General features: G+C 45.9%; 1 protein-coding gene across 6 annotated transcripts in view; it reads left to right on the forward strand.

Moving 5' to 3' along the window:
* syt14a (synaptotagmin XIVa) overlaps positions 1 to 11,034 on the forward strand; it is a 74,349-nt gene extending 63,315 nt beyond the window's left edge. For 4 of the 6 annotated variants that reach the window (XM_064301474.1, XM_064301552.1, XM_064301202.1 and 1 more), the window contains 2 exons: positions 1,005 to 1,061; positions 4,846 to 11,034. In XM_064301474.1, coding sequence (XP_064157544.1) covers positions 1,005 to 1,061; positions 4,846 to 5,159 — 371 coding nt within the window. In that variant the 3' untranslated portion in view covers positions 5,160 to 11,034. The remainder of the gene's footprint in view (positions 1 to 1,004; positions 1,062 to 4,845) is intronic. The other 2 variants (XM_064301297.1, XM_064301385.1) reach the window with 1 other exon arrangement.
* The last annotated feature ends 546 nt before the right edge of the window (positions 11,035 to 11,580 follow it).

The following is an 11,580-nucleotide window of genomic DNA, read 5'->3' on the forward strand; positions in this document are numbered from 1 at the left end:
AGAACTGGGGTAAAGAAGGCCACTGATTCCCATTCTCAGAGGCTGATGTTCCACCATTACTTCATCGTTTTGCAACGCACGGGTTCTGCTAAATGAGTTACAGACCGCGCGATGGGTTCTATGTTTCCCTTTGTTTTTCCACATTAAAATCCGACTTGCAGTAACTCATGCAGCATCCCAGTGGGTCCGAGCTTGACTGTAGATGCACAGTCTTCAACAACAGAAGACCTCCATGTTATTAACATGTTACAACCTTTTTGTAAATGTTTTATCTGCATTAATAGCAAAAAAAATCTAAAATGGCTAACATTTAAGTTTGACTTAAATATATTGTATTTCAGCCCATGTGTTTGGCTGAGCCAGACTAGGTGTGGTGATATAGGTTATTCAGGTAAGACGGAATATTAAGCAGCAGTCGAGGGTCAGTGTTAAATGAGTAAGCGTTCACTGCAGCACACAGAGTCCTTCGTCTGAGGTCGGCATGTTGGGCGGGCTGTCATGGTCCGCACAAGCTTTCCGTTACACCCCTTTTTACGTGAGGTCATCCGGGCAGAACAAAGCTGACCCCCAGGTCAGCTGATCCCTGTACGAGCGATCATCCAGGGTGGGTACCTGAGACTGACCCTGGATCAGCTGCACCTTGCCTTCCCCAGGGTCAGCTGGAGCACACCCTCTTTCCTCCCCACCCCCACCCCTCGAGCTCAACCTGCTGTAAAAAAAAAAAAAACTGTCCCTCCTTCTGTCTTTACCCGAGAGAATCTGATCTCTTGTCAGTCTCCTCCAAGAATGACCTTCTTGTTGACCTTGTTGTGATGAGTTTGACCTTTTGACCCTCTCTGCCTCTCTTTCTCTTTCTCCTTCTCCCTCTCTCACTTCTCTGTCCCTCTTTCTCTCACTCTCCCTCTTTCACTCTCTCTCTCTCTAACTGTTTTCCCTTGTCTCTCGCCCAACTATTGACATCTTGGTCATTGTTTCTCTTACTGCTTCCCAACCCCTGTTGTCAGATGGGCTGTTCTGTTGTCTAAAACACTTGATAGGTGGACAGGTGTATATAATCAGAGGTGAGTCTCTGCCGCCAGACCCAGGCTTCTGCTGGTCCTTCTCTCCACTATCAGTGTTGGACACCGTCTCTTTCTATCTTTCTTTTCTTCTTTCCTTCTCTTTCTTTCTTCCTTGTTTCATTTCATTCCTCTGATTCTCTCCTTATTTATTTTTTCTTTTTATTCCCTCTTTCTCTGCCAATAATCTCTGCCAATCTCTCTCTCTCTCTCTTTCTCTCTCTCTCTCTCTCTCTGTCAGTAGGCTAGAGAGTGGCAGCGTTTTCTTCCTGGTTGCTGGTTCCCCTGTAGCTTGGAAATGTTCAGACACACTGTGTGTCCTTTCAGTGTAATTATGAACCGCTGCAGTGCTTTCTGTGTGCTTCTATGACACAGTTAAAAACCACAGCCAGAGCCTGTCTACCAAAGTTACTCATATCAAAGGCATAGCATGTTCTACAGAGTTTCTGTCCGTGAGAGACGTTTCAAACTGTAGTTACTCTAAGGCTAGTATTACTGAGGGAAAAGAAACCTTCAGACCTTTTAGCTGACGCTTATAAATAAAACTGAGCCATTCCATTTGTGGATTCATGTCAGGCCAGTGGACCCCTAATGCTTTATCAATATTTAAATTCTAAAGCACCTCCGTATTTTTAGCTGTGCTGGCAGCAAATTGCCCCCGGGGGTGGTAAATGTTTGATTCCGAAAAGCCCTTAATCCCTTCTGTGACAGGAGACCGCAGCCATAAAGAAAACCTGCCAACTCTAAGCTGTGTGTGTATTACAATCTATTCCTCTCTTCCTAAACCCCCCTCCCCCCCCCTCCCCACGGGATCAGTGGGCCGGCCTAACCCCCTGCAAACCCCCCCCCCCCGCCTTGCTCTTTGGTACCTTCCATCGCATCGCATCCCCTGCTCAGTCTGTGAGTCTTGTCCGCCTGCTTGCTTCTCTTAACACCTGCCTTGATGCATTGTGGGTCGCCTGCAAGCCCTGCTATGTGATTGGTGGCTCTCCTCAGGGGTGTGGCAATTTTTTATTTTTTATTTATTTATTTATTTTTTTTGCTTGGCAGTCACAGTCATATTTGTCGAATTTGGCATTGTGAGTGCTTTCGCGACAGACCACCACTGCCGATATCACTGCAACTGCCTGCGACAGCAACAACTGAACGTGAGGGTGTACGTTTTTCACCTTATGGTGTAAGACCGTAGTTCCTCCTCATACTGTGCCTTTAGAGAATGAGTTCAGACCAGCCGGTTTCAACCGGTTATGATTCAGGGACCCCCTACCCAGGCTCGACGGCATCCAGGAGACCCCCATCATAAGTTAAATACGGGTTATGGGATGTGGGGGGTGGGGGGGTAATGTAATGTGGACCAATGGAGAGACCCCTAGGTCCTTCTGCATCAGGAACACAAAAATTACAGAAACTAGGGTGAGGGGTACCCGAATCACACCTCGTATCCCCCACAGCTGGAAAAACATTCACTCGATGTCGCAGAAACTTCTGGAAAGAAACCCATTCTACCTTCTGGACTGTGTCTGGGCGTGCATGTACAGTCGTAGCCCTCAAAGTAGTGTGACAGATGACTGAGGTTTTGAACAGAGGGGCGCGAGGATAGGATACTCCAGGTAATTTCCTGTATGGTACCACACCAGGGATAACCTGAAGGAATATCATTTGAAAGCCATCTCTAAAATTGACACATTGTTGCTTGGAAGAATCAGTGATGACCAAAGTCAGTCTAAAATACGGAACCATTTCTTGATTTTCTGTTTCGGAAAATCCGTCCAGATTTAGGCTAAAAAGATGGTTGTCAGTCAACTAGTTAACCACTTACACAGAGAATGGCAATACAATCTAAACTGGGGGGAAAAGTTTTTTTTCCCCCCCCGAATGAACATCTAGTTGCATGAATGAAAATCAATTCCAAAAACAGAATTACTTATAAACATTGTGTAGAAAAGGAACAACAATGCCAATGCTAACTTTTTAAGCCACTTCAAAGGAACGGTTACCCAAAGTGTGGAGCTGAAGCGAGTGGGGGGGGGGGTAGCTCCGGGGGTCTCTAGAAACCCGTCGAGCACACGCAGCTGGGGCGGAGACCGTCAGTCACGTTTAACCGCCGATCGCAACCCTCGCCGCATTTAGCGCGAAAAAAAAAATATACAAAAATAAAAAATAAAAAAATACAAAATGGCCGCCGAAGCGTTCCGCTCCTGCGCGGGGGTGGGGGAGGGGGGGACACTTGAGGCTTTGACAGCCCGGCGGCGGAATCCGCCTCGGCGGCGGTGGCGGCGGCGGCGGCGGAGAAACGGAAAATCAAGGCCGCTTCATCCAGCCCTTTGTGCAGCGTGAAAGGAGAAGAGCCTCTTTAGGGCGGCACGGGGGCGGGGCCTCAAAAGTCGCAGCTGGCAGCGGTGAAAGCTCCGCTGTGACAAGACGAGCACGCTCCTGACACGAGAGGTGGGGGTGTGGGGGGGTGGGGCGGGAGAGTTAAAAGGCTGGGGGGGGTATGGGGTGGCGACAGGGGGGTTTGGGGGGGGGGCGCAGCGTGCTTATGCAGGAGGGAGAACGCGCCCTAGCTATTAGCGTTATTATTATTAAGCTGGCTTTTGAGCGGAGGCGGAGGCGGGTGTGAATAGACGCGCGCGCGCGCGAGAGCGTGTTTGCGATGCCTTTTGTGACCGCCGCACACCCGCCCGCCATTTTCAACCGCCCCGCTTTTGTGTCAGCCGCCCCATCTGGATTCTGGCATGAAATCACAAAAAAAAAAACTAATAAACAAACAAAACATATGATTGTTTGAAGAAAAAAAAATGTAACTGAGTAGCAATGGGAATAGATTTTCCTTGCCCCCCACCCCCCCCCCCCCCTTCGCTTCCTAGAAAGCTTGTTAGAATTTTTCCTTTTTTGTTTGCGTGAATAAATCATCAAGTGCTTTATCCCGACCCGAGGTGTTGCGTCACTATTAGAGGAGTGCAAAAGGCGAAAAGAGGTATTGAAACGGAAAAGACGCACCGAGGCTGAGCTCATCCTGACAGGAAATCAAAGATCCTTCTGACACGGATGGGGAGCATCACGTTTATCAGAAACTGAAATTAATTGAGCCTTCACGTAAGTAGTGAAATATAGCTGCTATTTATATCCGGCTTCTTCTTCAGCGTTTAAACAAAAAGGGACAGATGAAATGGAAAGATTTACTTCCGGCCAATTCAAAAAAGTGTGATCATGGGGTGATTCAACCGTGTTGCTGGAGATTAACTCCTTTATAAAGACAATACCCTGACTGGCTAATTCATTGCCTGTTTCAATTAAAAATGCTCTAAAATATATGAATTAAATATAAAGCCCATCTATCTGATCAAATTACACCTCTTGCATGACATCAAAGATTTCTCTATCGTGTGCAGCTATACTTGATAGAAGGGGATACCAGTACGGGGTTAATTGAAAACAATTAGCTTGTAATACAAGCTGTCAATTTGATGCATTATGTCCAGTATTTTTTGCAGAGTGACCTGGAGTCATAAAGTCCTTATGTGACTGGGGCTTTAGTAACAGTATAAAGAAAAGTCATTACTGTAACCATGGAACCCATTCAGGTGTGTGGTATCATGATAGATGTTTTCAGGTGTGTGGTATCATGATAGATGTTTTCAGATGTGTGGTATCATGATAGACCGTGTTTCTAGCCAGTGGCAGGGAAGTGGGTGCAGTAGCTGTGTAGTCAAATGCACTTGTCAATCATTAACTTGCCCCCTCCCTTCTCCCCCTCCACCGCCTCTATGCCCCTCCCCTTCCATAGACACCTATGTTAAGCTGACCCTGTTGAACTCTATGGGCCAGGAGATGTCCAAGTGCAAGACGTCCATCTGCCGGGGCCAGCCCAACCCCACCTACAAGGAGACCTTCGTGTTCCAGGTGGCGTTGTTCCAGCTGTCAGACGTGACGCTCATCCTGTCCGTCTACAACAAGCGCAGCATGAAGCGCAAGGAGATGATTGGCTGGATCTCGCTGGGCCTCAACAGCTCGGGCGAGGAGGAGCTCTCGCACTGGACCCTGATGAAGGAGTCCAAGGGCCAGCAGGTGTGCCGCTGGCACAGCCTGCTGGAGACCTAGGAGGAAGAGGAGGAGGAAGAGGATGATGAGCAGGCGGGGGAGGAGGAGGAGGAAGGAAGGGAGGGAGGCAGCAGAAATGGAAGCTTCTGGAAAACGCTGAACTGTCCTCCAGTGGAACTGGAGAGGCGTTTCGGGGTGGGGGGTGGGGGTGGGGTGCAGTGCCGGTGTAGGCCCGAGGTGGGTGTGGCCTGGAGGTTAGAATAATGACAGCCTGTGGAATTTAAGAAAAGGCCTGACCTGCCAGAGTCTGTTTCTCAAACGGGACACTGAAGAGGTTGAGGACCGGGCTGAAAGGGGGAAAGGCGTCCTGCTCGCTCCTGGTGACCGGTGGGGCTCCCCGAGGCAGGGGGTGTCTTTTTGGGGATGTTTCGTGCTCTACCCCTCCTACAGCCATTAAGCTCGTCCACCGAAGGATCACTAGCACAACATGCACAGGTACAAGGGCACGAGGAACAAACAGGTTCATCTAAACACCACACACAGCCCGCTCCCCTGTCATATTCTATATGAATCAATAGCCAAGGGTATGAGAGCCTCTCACACGGTGATTGTACAGCCCTTTAAATGAAATGGAAGGGGCAGTGCTCCGTGATCATGCTAAAACCTTATGACAGGGCTGCCCAACCCTGTGCCAGGAGATGTACGGTCCTATAGGTTTTCACCCCAACCTCAACAAGGCACATCTCACTCAGCAGCTAGAGCAGGGCTGCCCAGCCCTGTTCCTGGAGATCTGCCGTCCTGTAGGTTTACACTCCAACCCTAACAAGGCCCATCTCGCCCAACAGCTAGAGCAGAGTTGTCCAACCCTGTTCCTGGAGGTCTACCCTGTCCTGTAGGTTTTCACTCCAACCCTAACAAGGCACATCTCACCCAACAGCTACTGCAGAGCAGTGTTTCTCAACTCTATTCCTGGAGATCTACCGTCCTCCTGTAGGTTTTCACTCCAACCCCAACAAGGCGCATCTCATTGGAAAGCTAGGGATCTCACTGAGCTGCTAATTAGCAGAATCCGGTGTGACAATGGGAGGCGCATGGGATTCGTTTCGACAGTGAAGGAGAAAAAGATTGAGTGCAGCTCAGAGACCGTAGACTGCCACCGTGGTGATCGTGCATGTAAGGCTGAGGCTCAGTACGTGATACCAGTGCCTATTAACTTTAGACATCAAGAGTATGCTAATTGTTTTTCTTTTTTTGGCTTTCACACCATTCGAAGTAGTTCAGGTGTGCGTCCACACCTGTCACCTGTAGTTTAACGCAAGTGCATGTACGCACATGTTGTAATGAACACTTGGTATCGGCCTAAAAAAAACCCTTTTAAAATAACAGGGTAAATCGGTTTACATTTGGGGTAAGAAAGCAGTAAACTCCACTGTGGTTTCCATTATGGGGTGGAAGTGGAAATTAAGAATTTAATTTTCTTATTGGACTTATTGTTATACAGATGAGAAAGTGCACATTGTACACATTGTGGCGAAGTTATCGCATGATTTTTTTCCCCCCGTTTTGTTTTTCCAATAATATTGATTCCACACAATGGCATGTAGCTGAAAGTCTGTCTTTCGCAGAATTTTAAAGTCCACTTCTATCAAGCTATCCACCCAATGCTATCCATCATTTTATCATTCCTATGGAGATACAGGTCATCTTTGTTAATTGTTTGGATGATGAGGCCTTTGAAGTTGAAATTGGAAGAACTGGGAGAGGTGTAGCCTCAGCTGTTGGGAGAGAAGCAGGGCTCAGTAAACCAGTCATGATTCAGCACAATTCCACCAGAGAGGCCCCGCCAATGCCTTGCGTAAAAGTAAGTGCAGTTCACCAGAAGTCCCACATAGAGGGGCAACCAAAAAAAAGGAAATAAATGAAATTTATAGTAACAGATAATGTTTGTCACTCCTGGGTAAACTTAGCAGTTGCCAAGCTGGAACATCTCTGGGGTTGTGAGAAACTATAAACACAATGTTGGTGGTTTTAATTCTTATTGCTTGATGGTATTTTCATTACGACTATTGGTTGGTTTTTCTCTCCAGTTGTGTTAGTCACACCCGAGTTTGATAGTGATCTGTTTTCTGGATATAATTTTCAGGGGTATTGGTTGCGTTTTTCATGCAGTGGTGCGCAGTTAGCATACGTTAGGCCATCTCTGAGGACCCTTTTTTGGCCGTCTGCTCCTCCTGTAGAACTCCGCGAGGTGAATTTCAGGTAGGCAGGAGAGCGTAGCGTTGCGAGCTCGTTAGCTTCTCTGGAAAAGACTGTTTGCCCCGCATATGACGTACTGTAATTGTACTGATACAACTTTATGGCACTCTTTGAATTAACCCTGGAAAGCTCCTTACCATGGTATTTTCGAACTGCACTAATTATTATTATTTATTTATTTGATTATTATTATTATATTCTGACAACCAAGAGGCAGTATGCTGTATGGGTTTTAATGTACTCTGTGGGAAACCTTGGCTTTGTAAACAGTAGAACTGAAGTGAATGTTAAAATTGTGTTTTCACTACGCCCTCAGGCTACGTCAGTACCTGGCCAATCAGACGCTCTGTCATCAGCTCGGCTGAATGCTGTTTAATATGATAAGGGTTCCTTCTCTTGTGTCTGACTATGTGAGCATCGACAGTACGGTTGAAGAGGTGGCAGTTTGCCCAGCACCTTCACAGGCTAATTCCACTCCGGCTGTGTGCATCTTCTGCTGCTCTTCTGTCTGACGTGTACAAGGTTGGTGTTCCAGCATCCTACATAGGCGGCCTCAAGGTGGCAGTAATGAGCACTCAAGGCCCCTGCCCATTTCTAAACTCCCCTGAAGGCTGTGGATATTTACCATGAGCCTGTCCTGACTGCTACAGTAGAGCTCAGTGCTGTTCTGGGGGCCTAATTTAGGAGGCTCTTATCACTGCCTTTAGTGTGTAATACTCTAGTGAGTGATTTGGCGGGAACTGTTTCAGCAGGGAGGGGTTGGATGGCAGCGGTACTCTTGGCTGTGGGCTACATTACCGAATCCTCTCTCACTTGCCTTATAGAGGGGCGTGGCCTGTGCACAAAGGGGGGCGGGGCTTCCTGTGCTTATCATGGGCGGAGCTTAGGCTCAGATCCTAACTGGAACTGTAGGGGGGGAATCGAGAGTTTTCTCTGGAGCCGAGGGGGTCCACACATGCACACAGACATGCACTGTACCTCCAGGCTCACACACATACTGTTCCTTGTGTCCACACGTTCACAAACACACACACACACACACACGTGAAAAGCACACAGCTACAGAGGTTATACACTGAGGTGAAGAGAATGCAAAGTGATGTGCTATCTGGCTGTTTTAACAAGCGGCTAATTTTAAGGAGCAGTTTCTTCTGAACTGGGGGCGGGGACAGGCATGCCCAGGCAGGAACGAACCCAGCCCATCCTATTGCAGAAGGCTTTCGGCCAATCAGGCGAAGGCTGTGGCCCGGTGCTGATTGCGGGCCCACTGGGCTCAGAACCGCCACAGGAAGTGCTCCATGTGTGTGTGAGCCGCGACCAGTACCATAGATATCCGTCTGGCTTTGGAGCCATAGCTGACCAATGTGCTTTATACAGCCAAGGCTGACTGTGCTCGCTGAAATGGTGGACTAACAGGAAATAACAGGAAAACCATCGGCAGTCTTGAGCAAAGTGGTCTCATTGGCTGAGCCTGTCATAACAAGGTTAAAACATGGCTTGCCTATTGGCCACAAAGGCAAGTTTGTCATATGGACAGTACCATTGTACAAAAATTGAGGGGTGGCATGTGAGTTTTATAGGTAGCTACAGGTAGCTTCCTGTGAGACAGGAAGGGGCGGAGCCCTATTGCTCACTTAGGGTAACTGGTTTCTCAATCTCTTTGCGATCTCCTTCAATTCTAATGTATTTCGATCAAGATACTTCTAACCTATTGATTGTTGCATACTGTATACTTTATATAGATTTTTTCCTATCTATTTTTATATTAAAGAGAACATTGAGACAAGATGGTATCTGGTATAAGTTAAAAGCTCTGTGAGCAATATGATTTTGGAGGTACGTACTTTTAATCAGTTGGGTTTCTTCTTCCTTTGTTAATTAATCGATTGTGTCATTTTCCCACAAAAAACTGAAGGCCGGTTCGGCTCAGAAAGCCATCAGTTGGTGAGATGGTTTGAGGTTTTCAGGATACATAAGTTTCATGACATCTAAGCTACCATTGATGATCACTGTAGTCTCTGAGATTCAATCAGATTGAAGTCTTCGATTTAAGTCTTGAGTTCCAAGAGTTACAGGATGAGATGGATCATGTTGATCAAACTAACATGTAGCTCGTTGTTATGGAAACGGTCATTCATTAGCCATTGGCTGTGATTGCTCGGCAAGTTTTCGAGACGTCCAGTCTCCTCTCACCTGCTGCTGGAGTTCTGGTCTGAACTGGGCCTAACAGACCAACAAAAAGTTTTCACAGTGAACTCTGCTTGCTTCTGTGGTCATGTTTTACTTTTCAGATGCAATCTAAATGGGGAATAACAAAAAAGAAGAAATATAAATATGTACAAAATGGGGGTTTAAAAAATGTATGGGAAAAACATTGTTCCTTAAGTGTGATATTGTTTCTCGACTGTGCTGATGTCAGCGGTGGTATTGATTATGAACTGTCTCTGGTCTCATACTATCCCCATTGAAGATGTATTTTTAAAAAAAAAGAAAAACTCAAAAAAGAGAAAAGAAAATCTCACTCAGCCTTGTGAACTGGTACGCTTTGTAAGGACAAAAGCACATCTTTACAGCACAACAGTGATGAAACACACCTTGTGAAAGGCAGCAGACAAGGAACGTCCCCCAAATGCACGTTTCACGTGTCCACCTCTCACACACTCTCTCTCGCACGCCCATCTCTTACACAACCACTTTCACATGAACACCTCTAAGCTAAGCGTAAGAGCAAAATCGTTCCCCGTCTTAAACTGATCAAAGCTGCATCGTTTTCACATCGTACTCAAGACTGCGGGATCAGGACCTTTCTTTGCTCTGAATTTTGAGAACTTTTTTTTTCCCCTTAAACCTGAGAGACTGAGAACACGTGGCGAACAAGGCTTTTTGCAGCCGACGGTTGGCTGCGATTCGCGTGTGACCTAATCGCGCATTCTGGCCAATCGTCTCGTCCGAATGTGTGATCCTGGTGCTAATTAGAGTCTGTTAAATACAGACAGGGAGGAGCAGGAAAAATGCTCTTGTTTCTCAATGAGGAAATACAGGTCTGGAGAGAGGTTTCCTAAGGATACTAATATATGGTGTCTGATTGGGTTTCATGCCTCTCCTTCAGTCTTTTACCTAGTAAAATGCTTTGCCTTACTCTACTGATGATAGAGCAATGGGCTTTTTTGTATAAATCACATAAGTATATACGGAAAGTTAGGCCATTATATTAATGTACTTTTTTTGTTATCTTTCTTATAAAAATACGTTAAGCATTCCCTTCTGTGACCAGTAGATGTGAACTGAAATTCTGTTCACCTACAATATGCCTTTTAAACTTCTCAGCATTTCCGATTTCGGCGAATCGGTGGCATTGATACCTTTGACGGGGTTTTGACATGCTTCAGTTGTCACCTGACACGAGAACCTGATCATTGCCTTGCTTTTTGTCATAGAAGAGGGGGCACAGGTGGCATTCTAGAATTTTGGAAGATGTGTAAAAATTGATTGGAGGTTTACCATTATTGCAATCTCAATTAAATACTTGAGCTTGAAAGCTCACTATAAAAAGAACAAAAAAATATGTAATTCTTCTGGAACTGCGGTGGCTGATATTCATCTCTTGTTTGGTTCAATGCAATCACTGTATGATACATACAATTCTTAATAAATTTCTCAGTGTTACAAATCTCAACAAAATTTTTTTTTTTAAATCTAGCCCATTTTATGCGCGTCAAATAGTGAGCAAATATCTCTATTAGATTTCAACTGACACTTAAACTTTTGCTGTGTAGGTTACAAAGCTTATAACCAAAGCATAATGTTCACCCCGTGAAGATTCCATTCCAGATTTTAATGGGTTGTAACAGGGACAGCACCAGCTAAGATCGGTGGTCAGGGGGACTTTGCAGACCTAGAATCACACCAGCATTATCCGTTGAAGCATTCAACTCAACCCCACAGTTGCTAGCACAATAGACATGGCACACATACACACACATACACACAAACTGGTCTTTGTGTGCACTTTTTTTGTGTCACTTAAATTTTCAAGACTGGCACCTTTTCTAAAAAAAAACTTTCACAAGGTGTGTTCTTACTACTGTGGTTTAAAACAAAAACATTTTCTGTGTGTTACTATGCTCTGCTAATTTGTTATTTCCTGATTGATTTACTGGGTTAATTCTTGCTTTTATTTTTTAGTCCTTTTTAAAAAAACAAACTGCCTACTGTTCAACCACCG

Source organism: Anguilla rostrata, chromosome 1 (assembly GCF_018555375.3).
Source record: "Anguilla rostrata isolate EN2019 chromosome 1, ASM1855537v3, whole genome shotgun sequence".
Lineage (NCBI taxonomy): Eukaryota > Metazoa > Chordata > Actinopteri > Anguilliformes > Anguillidae > Anguilla > Anguilla rostrata.